This window comes from Monodon monoceros, unplaced genomic scaffold (genome assembly GCF_005190385.1).
Source record: "Monodon monoceros isolate NGI ecotype Baffin Bay Population unplaced genomic scaffold, NGI_Narwhal_1 Super_Scaffold_9, whole genome shotgun sequence".
Classification (NCBI taxonomy): Eukaryota; Metazoa; Chordata; class Mammalia; order Artiodactyla; family Monodontidae; genus Monodon; species Monodon monoceros.
In genome coordinates, this window is record NW_021703786.1 from 23,356,564 (window position 1) to 23,375,115 (window position 18,552).

An 18,552-nucleotide genomic window follows, 5' to 3' on the forward strand; every position below is an offset into this window, starting at 1 on the left:
GGGGGGGGGCTGGTGGTGGTGTGATAAACTGGGAGATTGGGATTGACACGTATACACTAATATGTATAAAATGGATAACTAATAAGAACCTGCTGTATAAAAAAGTAAATAAAATATTCAAAAATTCAAAAAAAAATCTCTACCTGATTATTAAGATAATATGGAAAATATTATCCTCTTTGTGAATAAACTTTCCAGGAACAGCCAGTAATGAGACCTGTGTGTAGGTCTCATTATTTACACGATAGAGTGATTGCTACAACCCGGGCCTCCCGCAGGTTCACAGATGGGTGTCAGGGGGCCCACGAACCACCTCTGATGCGTTTCTTTGGAGACAGGACACAAAACCTTCAGAACTGTAATGGAAGAACGGGGTTGTAGAATAGCCTGAAGAGGCCAGACCTTTTCAACCTGGAGAGACGAGGGGCTGATGGAGATGATCCAAGTAACAAAGTCACCACAGCACAGATAAGGCACCTAGCGACCACAGCGCCAAATCCCCAGATCCTAAAACAAAGGGACCTGCTTCCCCCTACCTCGGGCTACGGGTCAGCAGACGCTGATGCTCCAGGGAAGATGAGGCATCATGACTCAGCCAGCCACTCGGCCCTCAACCTGGAAATGACTCAGAAAGAAAGGGGGCAGTGGGTAGAGAAGGAGGGGCCCCCCGTCATTGTCAGGAAAATCCAGGGAGCCATGAGGCATGGAGGCTCTGATGAACTGCGGTGCTCAGAATGGAGTGTGCTGACCCAGCTCATCTGAGTCTCAAGCACCTCCAAGTTCAGTTCGAGTCCCTTTCAGTGAGACATTTCTTGAGCACCTGTGTCAGGTGCTGGGATTACAAGGTGAATAAGAAAGCATCCTTGCTGTCCTAGACTGTGCAGGCTGGTGGGGACCCAGATAGCTGGAGTACAATCATGTAAGCACCAGGAGGAAGGGTCGCCCAGGAGAGGCCAAGGGAAGCCTGAAGGAAGTGACCCCTGAACTGAGCCTTGGACCAGGACAGGAAAGGGTGGTGGGGTGCTCGGGGCAGGAGAACAGCATGTACCAGGGCACAGAGGCATGAGAAATCAATGCATTCTGGGCATTGGTGGTTACAGGAGACAGAGTGTGAGGCTGGAGGGTCCAGGGGGCCAGGTAGGAGGGGGCAGAACAGAAAGCCTTGCCCACTATGCTGACAAGCTGTGCCCTGTCCTGAGGGTTTTGCCGGGGAGGCGGTAACAGGATGACACTGGAGCTTTAGAAAGATCACTGTGGGCTGGAGGAGAGACTGGAGGCCTGTAACAACCTGGACGATGGTTCAGGTGAAAGCTGATGCAGCCTCTGCTCAGGCAGATGCAGTGGTGCTGAGGAGAAGGGGTGGACTTGAGAAATATTTAGTGTATGCAAACGGACTTGTTTTTTGGGATGAAGAAAATGTTCTGGAACTAGACAGAGGTGATGTTTGCACAACATTATGAACGTACTAAATGTCATTAATAATAACATTTGTAATATGTATTTTACTTGTTTGACTGGCTATGGGGATTGAGGCAAAGAGTGGAAGATAAGGTTCCTGGATTAGGTACCCAGGGGGATATGGGTGCCGCGGGCTGACGGAGACAAAGCCAGAGAAAGATAAGGGCAGAGCCAAAGTCTCGGTGGCGCAGCTGGTTTGAGGGGCCTGGGGGACCACTAGGAGGAGATGTCAACCGCTGGCCCCGTGGGAAGCTTGATGGTCAGGGGAGTGGCCAGAGATGGAGTGGACTAGAGGGTGGGCATGTGGAGGTGTACAGAGCGGGGGGGTTGAGCTTCAGAAAGGATGAGACCCTGGGAAAGTCCAAGTCTCCCGGGGGAAAAAGGACGGTTTGTCAGAAAGGTGGAAGAACACCAGGGAAGAAGGTCTACGAGGCCAAAGAAAGAGGCTCTGTGCTAACACCGGGGTCCCAAAGGCTAAGGGCTGGACATGATAATGGTATCTATGAGAGGGTTCTAGTAGCAGGGAGGCGTGGGGGCCAAGGCCAGACCTGCTAGGTAGGGGCGCCTGAGAGGTGAGGAAGCAGAGACGGTGATTAGAAACCAGGCATTGGAGAAGTTTGACTGAGGAAGGGAGTGGATAGATAGTGGGGCACAAGATAAACGGGGGGGTCTGGGGGGGTGGGGGGATTGTTTGTGATTTTTCTTTTTCCTAAAAAACCAAGAGCTACCAATCATGTTTGTAGACTGAAAGGAAAGAATAGATACTAAAAGTGGGGTGGAGGCTGAATAAAGACAGCGTGAGAGCCTGGGGGAGGAGGGTGATGCCAGGGATGGGCTGGGAGCCCAGGTGGACAGGCTGGCCCTGCCCCACCACGGGATAGACATGGCCTCTGAAGCCAGGAGGGAAGTCAGGAGGACGGGTGGGGAGGAAGATAAGCCTGAAGCCGGGGCAGGGCGGGAAGTGGAGGGAGTTCCCTCCAGACAGCACTGTGTTCTAGGTGAAGAGGGAGCTGAGGTCATCTCCTGACACTGGCCGGCTGGGGCTGGGCGGGGGCCCGAAGTAAAAGGAGAGGAAGGGCCAGGGCGGACCAAGCACCTCAACCATGGAGTAGGCCACATGGAGCAGGCTGGCAGGTCATGCACGTGCAACGTGGTCCTGGGTGGCCTGAGGAATGTGAGACCTGGGTCCCAGCCCCCACTCTGCCAGCACCCAGTGGTGACCTTGCACAGGCACCTTGTATAAAACAGGGCAGAAGCCTGAGGAGGGAGTAGGAGAGCCTCCCGGCTCTGGGTCCTGCGGCTCTGAGGTCTCCCCTGAAGGTACGAAGACGCTTCTCTAGGAAACCTGGGCAGGGAGAGATCTACCTCCCCCTGAGGTGAGGACAAAGATGGGAGAGAGATTGGAGCAAGAGAAGCAGAAGCCCAGAGGCACACGTGTTGGCAGGGTGTGGTCTGGGCTAGAGCAAGGGCACAAGGGCTGGAGTGGACAGAGCGAGGGAGGTGCAGGAGCCATGATGGTGGGTGAGCTAGGACCATAGGAAACCATTATTTACTAATCACCGCATGCTGGGCTGGCACGTCACCTCTTTTTATCTAATCTCATCTCATACTGATGCATCACCCTCATTTTACAGATTGGGAAAAAGGCTCAGAAAGACAGAGTAACAGTGGCTTTAAAGATTTGAGTCAGGCCTATGGCTCCAGGCTCTGGACAATCAGGTTTTGGGAAGGGGAGGTTCTGGTGCTGATGTCCTGCTATCCGGCTCTTTTTGGACGAGTCGGTTGTTTCTCTGAGGTGCAGAGATATCATCAGTCAATTAGGTTGATTATGAAGATAATGGACATCCTGCCTCCATGGGTTGCCATGGGGATCAAACACCCATCGAAGCACATGGACACACGCACAGGAGACCCGCCAGACCGGCTTTGCTAAGTAGCCAGCACGAGCCCTCTCTGTGCAGAGCTACTGCTCCAAGCCTTGGCTCAATAAACCAGTGTTACCCACACACATCATCTCCAAATAGCTCTACAACTGTCTGCAACCCAGTCACCCCGACTCTGCGTGGAATGAAGTGACCTCTGACAAGGGGATTCTGTTCTGTGGGCTCTCCCTCTATTCAGCCCCCAGACCCAGCCCAGTCCCCTCCTTCACACGGTCCAGATGAAGCAAAACAAAACCTGCTTATCTATTTGTGTGTGTGGGCATGTGTTTCTGTGTGTGTGTTGCACTGCCGTGCAGCACGCGGGATCTTAGTTCCCCGACCAGGGATCGAACCTGTGCCCGCTACAGTGGAAGCGTGGAGTCCTAACCACTGGACCACCAGGGAAGTCTCCAAACCCGCTCATCTTAATGATTCAAAATTAGCTCTAAAGTGGATGACAGACCAGATTTCAAAGACAGGCAGGAGCCCCACTTCCCATGCCCAAGCACAAAATATTGCAGATACCATTGTAGCCTCATGGGTAGATGGGAAATGATATCTAATCTGTTTTAGATCATTTAGGAGGAAAAAAAGTCACAACAACAATTTAAACTATGTTCTGACTTCGGGACTTCCCTGGTGGTCCAATGGTTAAGAATCCGCCTTCCAGTGCAAGGGACACGGGTTTGATCCCTGGTTGGGGAACTAAGATCCTCAACTAAGCCCGTACGCCACAACTAGAAAGAAGCCCCGGCACCGCAAGGAAAGATCCTGCATGCCGCAACTAAGACCCAACGCAGCCAAAAATAGATGAATAAAATATTTTTTAAAAATAACTAAATAAACTATGTTCTGACTTCATGGATTTAACAAACTGATTATATCTCGTTTGTGAATAAACAATCAGGGGTAGGGTAGGATATGAAAGAAAGAAATTTATGGTAGAACAACAAAAAACAAATTATGGAATCACTTTCTTATCACTGTCCCCAATCCTAACAGACAGCAGTTCACCAGGATCTGGAAATGTATGCGACTTCTAGAACATGCTGACTAAAACTTGGCTTAGAATAAGTGTTTTGTTCCAAAACCTTCTTTAAATGCAGAATCAACTTTAGCTGACAATTTGAATATGTTTCTGAATTGTTATAAACATTAAACCCGAGCAATTTGACATGAGTTTTAAGAGTCACAGGTAGGAATTTTACAACTTACAGTTTTCTTGACCCTCAAGGCTTGAACCTGGAAAAGACAGGAGAAATATGTTGATTTCACGAGCTTCAATTCTCGTGAAGTTTAAGTGATGTGGGAAGAGAGGGAAAACTCACAGAGCAGAAGTGTCAGCAGGACGCGGAGCCACATCGTGCCCCCCTGGGTCCACCCCAGCTGCATCCTGAGAGTGAGCGAAGGCTTCGGGTAGTTAGTTCTGCTTTTGCGCCATGCTCCGGAGAAAGAAGCCACTTCCCACGCAACGGAGGTGAGAAACCTGCCCCGTGAAAAGCAGAGACCCATGTGGGAGCTTCTCCAGGCACCGCGGACAAACCGGCCGTGGTGCTGGTCAGGTAATGGCGGCCATGCTGGAAACCGGGAACAATGCTTGGGCGGCCTCATATCTCCTCAGGAAATGACTGGCCTTCCTGAGGGGCCACCGGGCGCAGCTGCTTTGTTTAGTTTGTTTAGAGGGAAAAAAAGGCACAAGTGACATTTGCCTCAGCGTTCCTGACCCTCCTTGCGTCTGGCCTGGATTTGGGGGCCCCTTCTCATGGCAGCCAGAGAGGGTTCCTCCCTCTCTCTGACCTCCCCGCAAAGGGCTTCTCTCCCTGGACACTCACCAAATCTCTGTTTTTCCTCTGGCCCCTCCAAGGGGGCTCTTTCCATACAGCCTAAACCTGGACCTCCTGCCTTTCCTGACAAAGGCATGGAGAGGGCTGACTTTTTCAGAAAATTGCAGGTTTGTCAGGGAGACCCTGTAATGGCTCCCCCCATTGCCCTGCAGAGAAAGTCAGTTTCCAATCCTGCACGATCCAGCCCTTACTTACCTCTCCAGCCTGGTCTCTCACCTCTTCCTTCCTTGCCCCTACATTCTGGTTGCTAGAATTTATAGTTCCCAGAACACATCACATGTCTGTGACTTTGCCAATGCTCTTCCCCTGTCTGGAGTACCCTTTCCCCTCTCCTTTTCTGGCGAATTCCTACCCATTCATCATAACTCAGTTTAGGCATCAATCCTCTAGCATCGTCCCCTGTCTTCCCCACACTGAGCTGCCCTTCCTCTGGGCCCCCTCACCTCCCTAGTCTTCCTTTGTCAGACACTTTCTACCGTGTGCCATAATAGCTGCTCCTCCCCCAAGTGGACTGCTGGCTCCATGACAGCGGGACAGTGCCTGGTACCTAGTAGATGACCAAAAACATTAGCAAAATGGATGACTGACTGAAAGAGGACAAGTTAACTGTATTGTCTGAATTAGATGATCATTGCCTTGGGGTAACGGTGCTGCTTTCTGAAATGCGATTTGAACGGGGACCAGAGAAACCAAAGACTTCTCTGCCTCAGGGCAAGTACCAAGAGGTGGTGGCTTCCAGCTAGAGAACAATACCTCTCTGTGATCTACAGTTCAATGGAAGTTTTGATAAGAGCTGTTAGAGAGCAATGTATGCATAAAGGAATTTTCTTCTATTGTGTTTTTTTGTTTTGTTGTTTTTTTTTTTTTTTGCGGTAAGCGGGCCTCTCACTGTTGTGGCCTCTCCCCTTGCGAAGCACAGGCTCCGGACGCGCAGGCTCAGCGGCCATGGCTCACGGGCCCAGCCGCTCCGCGGCATGTGGGATCTTCCCAGACCGGGGCACGAACCCGTGTCCCCTGCATCGGCAGGCGGACTCTCAACCACTGCACCACCAGGGAAGCCCTCTATTGTGTTTTTTTACTTTTGTTGTTTTGTATTTTCCATTCCCCACTGTAAACTATCTCCTTTGGCAACCTACTGGAAATTACCCCCACCAGCTACCAAATTTTGATTTGGCAGGAAAAAAAAGGAAACGCCCTGAGTAATAAAATAAATGTTGGTTTCAAAGGTAACTTTTACAAACTGTAGAGTAAGCAACTTTTGCTTCTCAAAGTGACATTCAAGCCATACTGATAAATGTCCCACCGCATGGCCCTAAGTTCCAAAGTAAACTTCTAAAAATTAGTCATTGTTTCATCCACAATGCTAGTACTTTTAGAACACCAGGAGAAAATAAAGCTTTATTTCAAAAATGTGTTAATGTTTCAAAAGAAAAGTGGAAAAATTATATCCCACAACTTACACTGTGCACCAGAATAAATTCCAGATTCAACCATCTGAAGGTACAAATGAAACATAAAAGTTCTAGAAGAAAACATAGAAGAATTCCTCATGATCTTGGGCAAAGGCTGGTTTAACTATGACTTAAAATCCAGAAGTCATAATATGAAAGACTGATAAAGTATACTCCATGAATAAATGTTCTGCTTTGCCCCCCACCCCCAAAAAAAGTTCAATCAAGAGAAAAACTATAAACTGGAAAAAATATTTGCAACTCACATCATAGACAAAGAGCTAACCACTCTAATATGTAAAAAGCTCTCAGAAATCAAGAAGAAAAGGATCAACAATACAAAAGGAAAATGGACAAAGGAAATGAACACATAGATAACATAAGAAAAGTTACCTGAAATTTATTTTTTAATTTTAATTTTTTTTGGCCATACTGTGCAGCTTGTGGGATCTTAGTTCCCTGGCCAGGGATTGAACCTGTGCCCTCGGCAGTGACTGCTCAGAGTCCTAACCACTAGACCACCAGGGAATTCTCAGAAAAGTTATCTGAAATTTAGAAATAGGCAAAAAGGATTACAGTGTATTCTTTCAATACAGTACTGGGCATTGACCAGCAGGCTCTCCTAGGGATTACCTGACTCTCTAAGGGTACATAAATCTTTGTTTGAATTGCTACTTACTATTGACTATTGTCAGTAAAGGCAAACATTCACTTACGTAAAGTTGATAGCAATGCAAAAGATTTTGTTACCTGTAGTGGGTGGTGGAAACTGGGCAACTAGGAATTTTTCATTGTAAACCTTTCTGTACTTTTTAGTTCTTAAGTTATGTGACTTTTTATCTTTTATTTTTGTATTACCTTTTAAATTTTTAAGAAATTGGAAAATTTAACAGCTTTATCGAGGTATAACTGACATACAACAACTGCACATATTTAAAATTTACAATTTGGGAATTCCCTGGCGGTCTAGTGGTTAGAACTCTGCACTTTCACGGCCGAGGGCAGGGTTCAATCCCTGGTTGGGGAACTAAGATCCCACAAGCCGCTGGGTATGGCCTAAATAAATAAAAGTTACAATTAGAAGAGTTTTGACATGTGTGCACCCTGTGACATGACCACCACAATTAAGAAGGTGAATATATACATCACCCACAATAGTTTCCTTGTGCCCCGCTGAAACAGGAGGGAAGTGGGCAGGGCACGACCTTTAAAAGAATGACATAGCCTGAGGACACAACATAAACTGATCAGAACCAAATAGGTCCAAGACAGCAGACAAGTCGACTTCCACTAGACCTTGAGCTTCAGTATACCTCACTGTAACACATCAGCAAGCTAAATGACACACCCACCGGCCCCATGACAGTTCCAAGGCTGACCATAAGGGTCAAAAAGTGGGTGGTAGCCCAATTCCTGGAAATCCCCTCTCCTTCCCCAAAATGGCTGGAATACTCCTCCCACTTATTAGCCTATGAAATTACGCACCCCTATAAAAACCGAAAAACCCCATACCCTGGTGCCTTTCTCACCTTTTGTGTTTCTCTCTGAATAAATCCACTTCTTGCTTATCATTTTGTCTCTTGCTGAATTCTTTCTGCAATGAGACATCAAGAACCTGAGCTTCATTAAGTCCTGAGACCAGGTGTGTAATCTCAGTTAACAGACCGTGGGTTCAAATCCCAATCTGAGTTACATGGTTTCACCTTTGCAATCCTTTCTTCCCTGAATCCCTCTCCCCACACCCACCACCCCCTATGCAAACATGATCTGCTTTCTGTCACTATGGGTTAGTTTGCATTTCTAGAATTCTATTTAAATGGACTCATACGGTATGCACTTTTTGTTGGTTTTTTTGGTCTATCTTCTTTCAATCAGCATAATAAGTACTTCATCCTTTTTATTACTGAGTAACATTTCATTGCATGAAAATACGGGTTTGCTTATTCACCTATTAATGGACATTTGGGTTGTTTTCAGTTTTGAACTAATACAGATAGAGCTGCTATGAACAAGCCTTTGTCTGGACACATACTTTCATTTCTCTTGCATAAATACCTCGGAGTGGAATGCATGGGCCATAAGGTAGGTATATGTTTAGCATTTTAAGAATTTACCAAACTGTTTACCAAACTGATTTCACCATGTTACATTCCCACCAGCAATGTATGAGAGTTCTAGTTGCTCTACATCCTCATCAACACTTGGCAGGTCAATCTTCTCAATTTTAGTCATTCTAGTGGGGAGCATAGTGCTTTCTTATTATGGTTTTAATTTGCATTTACCTAATGACTAATGACATTAAGCATATTTTTATGTACTTATTTGCCATTTAATGGGTCTATTAAAATCTTCTCAGTTATTAGCTAGGTTGCTTGTTTTCTTAGTGTTGTGCTTTTAGAATTCTTTATATACCCTGAATATAAGTCCTTTATCAATTATGTAATTTGCAAATATTTCTCCTAGTTTGTGGCATGTCTTTTTATCTCCTTAATGGTGTCTTTTGATAAGCAGAAGCTTTAAATTTTAAAGAATCAAATCCAATTTATCAATTTTTCCTTTTATGCATCATTCTTTTGGTGTCACATCTAAAAAATCTTTGCCTATCAAAGCCTCAGAAATTTTCCCCAATGTTTTGACATTTCGATCTATTATCTATTTTTTTAATTAAAAAAATTTATTTATTTAATCTATTTATTTTTGGCTGTGTTGGATCTTCGTTGCTGCATGTGGGCTTTCTCTAGTTGTGGCGAGTGGGGGCTACTCTTTGTTGAGGTGCACGGGCTTCTCATTGCAGTGGCTTCTTGTTGTGGAGCACGGGCTGTAGGCATGTGAGCTTCAGTAGTTGTGGCACGCGGGTTCAGTAGTTGTGGTTTGCAGGCTCTAGAGCACAGGCTCAGTAGTTGTGGTGCACGAGCTTAGTTGCTCTGTGGCATGTGGGATCCTCCTGGACCAGGGCTTGAACCCGTGTCCCCTGCATTGGCAGGCGGATTCTTAACCACTGTGCCACCAGGGAACTCCCTATTATCTATTTTGAGTTAACTTTTGTACATGATGCAAGCTGTGGATCAAAGTTCTTCTCCTTCTTTTTTTTTTTTTTTGCATGTGTATGTCCAATTGTTCTAGCATCATTTGTTGAAAAGACTATCTTTTCTCCAGTGAATTCTCTTTGCACCTTTGTTGAAAATGAGTTGTCCATATATGTGGACATATGTATATTCTGGAGTCGCTATTCTGTTCCATTGATCTATTTGTTTACCCTTATGCAATACTACACAGTTTTGATTTCTGTAGCTTTAAAATATATCCTGAAGTCAGATAGTGTTAGTAGTCCTCAAACATTTTTCTTCCTTTTCAGAGTTATTTGGACTATTCTAAACCCTTTGCCCTTCTATATCATTTTAAAAATCAACTTTTCAATTTCAACCAAAAAAAGCCTTCTGAGATTTTGATTGGAATTTCATTGAATCTATAAATCAATTTGGGGAGAACTGATGACTTAACAATACTGAGTACCTGACCCATGAACATGGCATATCTCTCCATTTATTTAAGTCTTCTTTACCTTCTCTCAGCAATGTTTTATAGTTTTTTTTAAATAAATTTATTTATTTTATTTATTTAATTTTGGCTGTGTTGGGTCTTCGTTGCTGCACATGGGCTTCCTCTAGATACAGTGAGCAGGGGCTGCTCTTCATTGCAGTGTGCAGGATTCTCATTGTGGTGGCTTCTCTTGTTGCAGAGCATGGGCTCTAGACCTGTGGGCTTCAGTAGTTGTGGCTCGCGGGCTCTAGAGCACAGGCTCAGTAGTTGTGGCGCACGGGCTTAGTTGCTCCATGGCATGTGGGAATCTTCCCCCACCAGGGCTCGAACCCATGTCCCCTGCATTGGCAGGCGGATTCTTAACCACTGAGCCACCAGGGAAGCCCCAATGTTTTATAGTGTTCAGTATATTTTTCATTATAAACCTTTGTGTCCTTTTTAGTTTTTAAATCATGTGAATGTATCAGAGTGTTGAAAATCACTTAAAATGGCTGCTGTATCCACCCCAGCCCAGCCCAGCCAGTACAGCAGGGTCACCTGTGCTGAGGGCCCAGAGTCACGTCAACATGGGGCTGGTCCTTCACAGAACTTGTGGATCCTCATGGGAGAGCCTCCCTTGCTATTCTCCTCAGGTTTGTCTGTCTGTCTGTCTCTCACTCTCTTTCCAGGGGAACCACTCCTTCTAGTTCTCAAGGAAATCTCTTCCTTCTCTCTTATGACTTGGCTGTGAGATAAGAACTGAAGCATATATTGTCCATCATTTATTTTATTCCTTGAAAAGATCATCATGCTCCTTATTCTTTATTTGTAAATAAGAATGTCTTATTAAAAGTTAAAAAAAGTATAAAAGGATTTTTTTTTCCTATTTCACCTTTTTAAAAATAGGAAATCAAGTGGCTTTTTATATGTGTGTGGCCCCCACATATCTTCCCCTTCCTTCCTCTGGTTCTTAGTGGATTCCTTGATTGGGGGAAAACAAAAACGAAAAAAAGGTTCCGCATAGCTATTTTAGCTTCTTGGTAACTAAACAAGGAACTGACTCCTACATTGCCAGGGATGAAGACCCCAGGAATGCCCACCAGGCAGAACAAGCTCACCCAGGGCCCTATTTCTACCACAGTACTGCTCTCTTCTCCTTCTTCTCAGCCGAAGGGAAGGAGGACAAGGTGTTTTCTATATGTGGTGCTTCTGCCTTCAAAAACCGGGGACGTCACCTTTCATTTAACAAATGACATATCTGAGGTTCAGAATCCCGTTTTTTTTGGTGGAGAGTGTTACATTCTGTTTTTAATATGGTTATGGAACTAACTCTGGCATGATCCATATTACGCCTTTGCTCCTAATGATATATAGATATACTGTTCTCTTATATCCCACCATTCTCCCCTTTTTATAAAAGGTAGCATAAATAAATATGCTTGCATTAGAAAAAACAACACAGGGGTTTCCCTGGTGACGCAGTGGTTGAGAGTCCACCTGCGGGTGCAGGGAACACGGGTTCGTGCCCCGGTCCGGGAAGATCCCACATGCCGCGGAGCGGCTGGGCCCATGAGCCATGGCCGCTGAGCCTGCGCGTCCGGAGCCTGTGCTCCGCAACGGGAGAGGCCACAACAGTGAGAGGCCCACGTACCGCAAAAAATAAAAAAAAAAAGCTATGAGAAAAAACAACACAAAACAGGAATGTCACAAATCTAAATCACAGCAATCCATTAACCGCCTGAAAAAATTGCCTGGTGAAATAAACCTCAGGAAGTGGTTTTTCTGAGAAGCTGGGGTGGGTGGGGGAGGAAGGGCGAGGGAGGCAGGCGGCAATCATGGCAGAGGGCTACAGGCACTGGGCAGAACTGACCTCCCATCTATTTCATGACTACACTGATAGGAAACAAGATATCGGCCATTTCCCCCAGCAGTGACCTGTGACCAGCCCGGGGTGGGAGGTCTGATTAATTAACCTTGGCAAGTTTACGAGTGGGACTAATCCCCCATTGCCAGATTCAAAAGTCACCTAACGGGAGAATGTACACGTACTAACACACAGATCAGAAGCCTGGGTTTCCAGTCCCTTCTCTGCAGCTTAACGGTGTCAGTGTTTTGAGGTTCACTTTCCACACCTATAAAATGGGAATAATATGCCCACTCTACCCATTTCACAGGCTTGTCATGAAGAGAAAATGACAGCTAGTATTTGAAAGCACATTTAACCAGCGGGGCACAATAAGAACGGAATGTGGTAACAATAAAAACAAGAGTAGTAATAACAATTGTTGTAGGTCTGCTTTGGGCCCCAGGTTGCCCCACCTGAATTGCTGGTCTGGCAAATCAGCCATCTTAATGAGCTCAAGCGGAGGGACTCAGAGCCCCTAATTCAATGCCCACCCAGGTGTTGTCCTCATAGCCCCAGTCTGGCCCCTTGCAAAGGTGGGCGGCTGGGAAAAAGGGAAGTAGGTTGGGACATTGTGGAGGGGTCAGTGCTGTTCCATCCCCAGCTGGAGCACCCCCTCCATTCTACTGACAGGACACAGGGTTATATCATGATTCATGGCTGTGGGCATTTTTGCGAGCCCCTTTGTCCATTAAAAAAAACATTATTTGGGGGGAATTCCCTGGTGGTCCGGTGGTTAGGACTCTACACTTTCAATGCCGTGGGTGCAGGTTCAATCCCTGGTCAGGGAATCAAGATCCTGAAAAAAAAATTATTTATTTTGGCCATGGCACAGCCAAAAAAAAAATTATTATTTTTTTTCATGGGCCTCTAAAAGTATTGTTGTAGGCCCTGGCACTGTGCCTCCTGGGCCTAATGGCTGAGTTGGCCCTGACAGCAAATCAACTGCACAACGGCCCAAAGGACCAAGGGGTCTGCTCTCTTCTGCCCTGAGTAGCCCAGGCACTGGCCTGGAAAGAGGGTCCAGAGCTTCACCATGGGACTTCCCTGGTGGCACAGTGGTTAAGAATCCACCTGCCAATGCAGGGGACATGAGTTCGAGCCCTGGTCTGGGAAGATCCCACATGCCGTGGAGCAAGTAAGCCCGTGAGCCACAACTACTGAGCCCACAGGCTGCAACTACTGAAGCCCGCACACCTACAGCCTGTGCTCCACAACAAGAAAAGCCACCACATTGAGAAGCTTGCGCACTGCAACGAAGAGTAGCCCCCACTCGCCACAACTAGAGAAAGCCCGCATGCAGCAACGAAGACCCAGTGCAGCCAAAAATAAATAATTAATTTTTTAAAAATACTCGATAGGTATTTGTGCTTTCCGTTCTCAGAAACATAAGCAACAAAAGAAAAAATAGATAAATTGGACTTCATTGAAGTTAAAAACTTTGGTGTTGCAAAGGACACTATCAAGAAGCTGAAAGGCAATCCACAGAATGGGAGGAAATATTTGGAAATCATATATCTGATAAGGATCCAGAATATTTAAAGAACTCTTATGACTCAATAACAAAAAAAGACAACCATTTGTTAAAATGGGCAAAGGACCTGAATAAACATTTCTCCAAAGAAGATATACAAAGGCCAATAAGCACATGAAAAGATGCATAACATTATTAGTCATTAGGGAATTGCAAATCAAAACCATAATGAAATATCACTTCACACCTACTATGATAGCTAAAATTGAAAAGACAGACAATAATAAATGTTGACGAGGATGCAGAAAAGCTAGAACCTTCTTCACACAACTGGTAGGATTATAAAATGATGCAGCCACTTTGGAAAAGAGTCTGGCAGTTCCTCAAAAGTTTAAAATATATAGTTATAATATGACCCAGCAGTGATTCCACTCTTAGGTATTTATCCAAAAGAAATGAAAATGTGTCTACAGAAACACAAATGTTTATAGCAGCATTATTAATAATATCCAAAAAGTAGAAACAACTCAAACATCCACCAACTGATAAACAAAATGTGGTATATTCATACAATAGATTGTTATTTGGCAACAAAAAGAATGAAGTCCTGATACATGCTTACAATATGGATGAAGCTTGAAAACATCATGCTAAGTGAAAGAAGCCAAACATGAAAGGCCAAATATTATATGATTCTATTTATATGAAATGTTCAGAATAGTGAAATCCATAGAGACAGAAAGTAGATTAGTAGATTTAGGCTTACAACATATAGACTTATTTTTTCACAGTTCTAGAGGGCAGAATTACAAAATCAGTACCACTGGACCGAAATCAAGGTGTCAGCAGAGCCACAGTCCCTCCAGGGGCTCTAGGAGATCACTTGTTCTTGCCTTCTCCAGCTTGTGGCAGCTGCTGGCATTCCTTGGCTTGTGGCCGTATCACTCTAACATTAGGCCATCATCTTCTGTTCTGTCTTCTCCTCTGTGTGTCAAATCTCCCTGTGCCTTTCTCTTTTATTTTTTTTGGGGGGGCCGTGCCACGAGGCTTGTGGGATCTTAGTTCCTCGACCAGGGATTGAACCCGGGCCCTCGGCAGTGAAAGCACGGAGTCCTAACCACTGGGCTGCCAGGGACTCCCCTGCCTTTCTCTTTTAAGGACACTTGTGATTGCATTTAGGGCCCACTCAGATGTCCTGTATGGTCTCCCCATCTCATCCCTAACTTAATTACATCTCTAAGGACCCTTTTTCCATATAATGTAAGAGTTACAGGTTCTAGAGGACCTGATATCTTTGGGGGCCACTCTCAGCCCTTTACAGAGGGTATCATGATCCCTGTTACAGATGGAGAAGCAGGCCCAGAAGGTGAAGTATCAACCAGTTCTCAGAGTCACGTCTGCCTGCCAATGCCTGTCTGGCTGCTCCAGGGCCTCCAGTAACTGACCTTGTATAGCACCTTCATAAGCAGAAGACTCAGATCCAGCTCCTGACCTGACACACACACGAGTCATGAGATCAGGACCCATTTCCCAGGCATGTGACCTGGGCAGTTGCACAGGGCCCTGAGCTCAGAAGGGTCCATATTTGGTTTAATACCCTGTGGAGGCATCTTGAAATTCTTAGTAATATTTTAAAAAGGGCCCTGCATTTTCATTTTGCAATGGATCCATACATTATGTAATGGGTCCTGCATGTGATTTTGAATGAGAAAAGGAATAGATGAGATGAGGTGGGTGGAAATGTTCCTGCACACGGCCTCCCATCAGCCCTGGAAAGTACCAGTCACCCGCCCCTGCCCCATCAACCTGCATCCAGGCTCCTCTTCTGCTTGGAAAGCTCTCCCTGACCCCCTATCCCCATCTAGGTAACTCTTCCCCTCCAGGCCCAGCTCAAAGGAGACTCCTGGACCAGAGCAGGCCTCTGGTTGCATGTTCTCAAAGCTCCCCATATGCTCCTTCATAGCTCCTATCACTGTTGGTAACCCCATATTTATCTACATGATCCCCAAGAAGCATCTCCCCTGGAATGGGTCTCTTGGGCTTACCCCAGTGCCCATGCAGTCAACACAATGTCTGATATAGTGGGCCCTGCATAAATTTCTGCTAAATGAGTGAATGAACTGGAAGCACAGCCAGATGTAAACAGTCATCATGTGCGGTAGCCATGCACAGGCCATGGCATCAAATTAGCTCCGGATGGCTGTCCTTAGCGCTGAGCTAGGCTCCTTAGGGCCAGATAGGGCCAGTGTCAGTCCCTAGCACCGGGAGGCAAGATTCAGCCCTGAAGGGAGGGCAGGCCGGAGACCAGCGCAGACGACTAGGGCTTGAGGAGCCCACAGGAGTGAAGAAGGAAGTGTGTGTGGTGGTTTGGGAGGCCTGATCCCCTGAGGGGCCTGAGTGGGCAGTAGCCTCAGCCCAAACATATGTTCTTCCTTTAGGTGAGAGGTGGTTTGGACTGGAAGTGGGCCAGGCCAGGCCTTCCAAGAGGCCCATGGTAATCACTTCTAACACGCTTGGGTGAGCTCAGGGTAGGGCCACCAGAGACAGGAAATAATAATGAAGCCGTGCAACTCAGATTGGGACTTGAACCCATGCGGCCAGGACTTGTACCTGGCCAAAACCCACAGTCTTCCAACTGAGATCACAGCTGGTTTCAGGACTTAATGAAGCTCAGGTTCTTGATGTCTCATCACAGAAAGAATTCAGTGATAGGTAAGAAGTGGATTTATTTAGAGAAACACACTCCACAGACAGAGTGTGGGCCACCTCAGAAGGTGAGAAAGGCACCAGGGTATGGGGTTGTCAGTTTTCATAGGGGTGGGTAATTTCATAGGCTAATGAGTGGGAGGAGTATTCCAGCTATTTGGGGAAGGAGTGGGGATTTCCAGTAATTGGGTCACCACCCACTTTTTGATCCTTCTGTTCCGTCTTGGAACTGTCACGGCCCCTGTGGGTGTGTCATTTAGCCTGCTGCTGTGTTACAATGAGCGGGGCTCAAGGTCTAGTGGAAGTCGACTTGTCCGCCATCTTGGACCCATTTGGTTCTAATCAGTTTATGTCAGGTCCTCGGGCTATGTCATTCTTTCAAGTGTTGTGCCCTGCCCCCTTCCCTCCTGTTTCAATAATACCTGATATCCAGTTACATTTTCACAGAAGCAACAAGTCATTTTTTGGTATGTCTCACATCTTACATGGGACATATCAAAAAAATTATTTGTTGTTTATCAGAAACTCAAATGTAACTGGCCATCCTGTTCAGGACTTGTTCAGGACTCCTTGTTCAGGACTTGTTCAGGACTCCTTCTGGGAAGCAGCCTGTGCCAGGAATGCTTCAGCTAAACTGGAGTCATGTGTAGAAAAGCCAGAACTTTCAGGGGCTGAAGCCGTCCCTTTCCTGATTTTTGCTTTTTCAGGTTATCCAAGGGACATGAGGAGAAACAAGGCACTAAGTCGGGCTGCAGATGGGAGGGAGTGTCAGGACCCTTCTGCTCCAGGCCAGGCCCCATAGGGATGAAACAGCGAGGATGCCCTGGCAGAGGGGATGGCGTCTCTCAACCCTTGCAGGAAGCAGGCTAAGCACCAGGTAGGCCTGGCCCTGCCCTCCAGGGGTTTGGAGGGGAGGCTGTCCTATCAACTGACCGTTCAACAGTCAGTCTGGCTGCTGAGAGAAGCTCCTCCTGGGAGATAAGCACCTCCTGGGACTGAGAGGTGGCCTGCACTGGGTGTTGCTCTTTAGTTTACTTCATCAGTCTAAGGTGGGTAATGATATCTACCACCAGGGCAGTGCCTTTATCCATCTTTTTGACAATTGATTCTATCCTCTGACTTCTCCCTCCCAGTTTTGTGTCATCCACAGATTTTATCAGAAGGTCACCAGAGTCCTAATCCAATTCATTAATAAAAATATTCAATAGGAGAAGAATGAAGATAGAGCCCTGTGGCACTCTACCAGAGACTTGCCCCAGGCTGATCTTAATCAAAATTCTTTTGATATAAATGTTCTGCAAGCTATAAATTCCCTCATTCTACTACCATTTACTCCAGCCTTCTCCATGAGGATGTCTTGATAAATTCCAAAAGTAATGATACATCCATTAGATGGTGGCTGCTCTTGATACTACCTTAGCAGCAGTAATGATAATAATAATAATAATAATAAACGGAGTAATTTTTGTCCTTACCCTCCCCTTTCTGTCCCTTCTATCCAAGACCGAGGTAAACTTTGCTAAAATAAGAGGAAATCCAAATTAATTTATCCTAAGTTCATGAAGAAATTACCCTGCCAGGAACAACTCTTGGAGGAGGATGTGGGAAATGGTCATGGTTTATCTGAGGATCAGCAAAATGAATTTTAGATACAAAAAGTGACTTAGGTTTAAAGAACAGGCAGTTTCAGCTTATCATCAGGTTTTGATTCAGAATTTTGTTTTAAGTTGGCTGTTGAGCAAATGTGAAATGTACTCAAAAACAATCTGACAAACACTGATTAGGTTCTCTGGAAGCTCCCGGAAGCCCTCTTCAAAACCATTTGTCTGCAATGAGTTGAAACTACACTGTGAGCAGCCTGAGCCCCTTGTCTTTTCTTTTCTTTCTTTTTTTTTAAAAAAATAAATTATTTATTTTTTTGGGCTGCATTGGGTCTTCGTTGCTGTGTGCGGGCTTTCTGTAGTTGTGGCGAGAGGGGGCTACGCTTCGTTGCAGTGTGCGGGCTTCTCATTGTGGTGGCTTCTCTTCTTGCGGAGCACAGGCTCTAGGGCACGCGGGCTTCAGTAGTTGTGGTTCGCGGGCTCTAGAGCGCAGGCTCAGTAGTTGTGGCGCATGGGCTTGGTTGCTCCGCATGTAAAGCATGTGGGATCTTCCCGGACCAGCGCTTGAACCCGTGTCCCCTGCATTGACAGGGGGATTCTTTTTTTTTTTTAATCAGGTAGATTCTTAACCACTGTGCCACCAGGGAAGTCCACCTCTCTATGACTTGCCCACT

The 18,552-nt window shown here is 46.0% G+C and overlaps 1 protein-coding gene across 3 annotated transcripts in view; it reads right to left on the reverse strand.

Moving 5' to 3' along the window:
- PECAM1 (platelet and endothelial cell adhesion molecule 1) overlaps nucleotides 1-18,552 on the reverse strand; it is a 68,964-nt gene that overhangs the window by 50,207 nt on the left and 205 nt on the right. The window contains exons 2-4 of one of the 3 annotated variants that reach the window (XM_029212073.1): nucleotides 8,205-8,269; nucleotides 4,709-4,866; nucleotides 4,596-4,622 (exon numbers count right to left, since the gene is read on the reverse strand). In XM_029212073.1, the coding sequence (XP_029067906.1) occupies nucleotides 4,596-4,622; nucleotides 4,709-4,866; nucleotides 8,205-8,269 (250 nt within the window). Of the gene's footprint in view, nucleotides 1-4,595; nucleotides 4,623-4,708; nucleotides 5,329-5,419; nucleotides 6,116-8,204; nucleotides 8,270-18,552 lie in introns of those variants that run through there. The other 2 variants (XM_029212074.1, XM_029212075.1) reach the window with 2 other exon arrangements.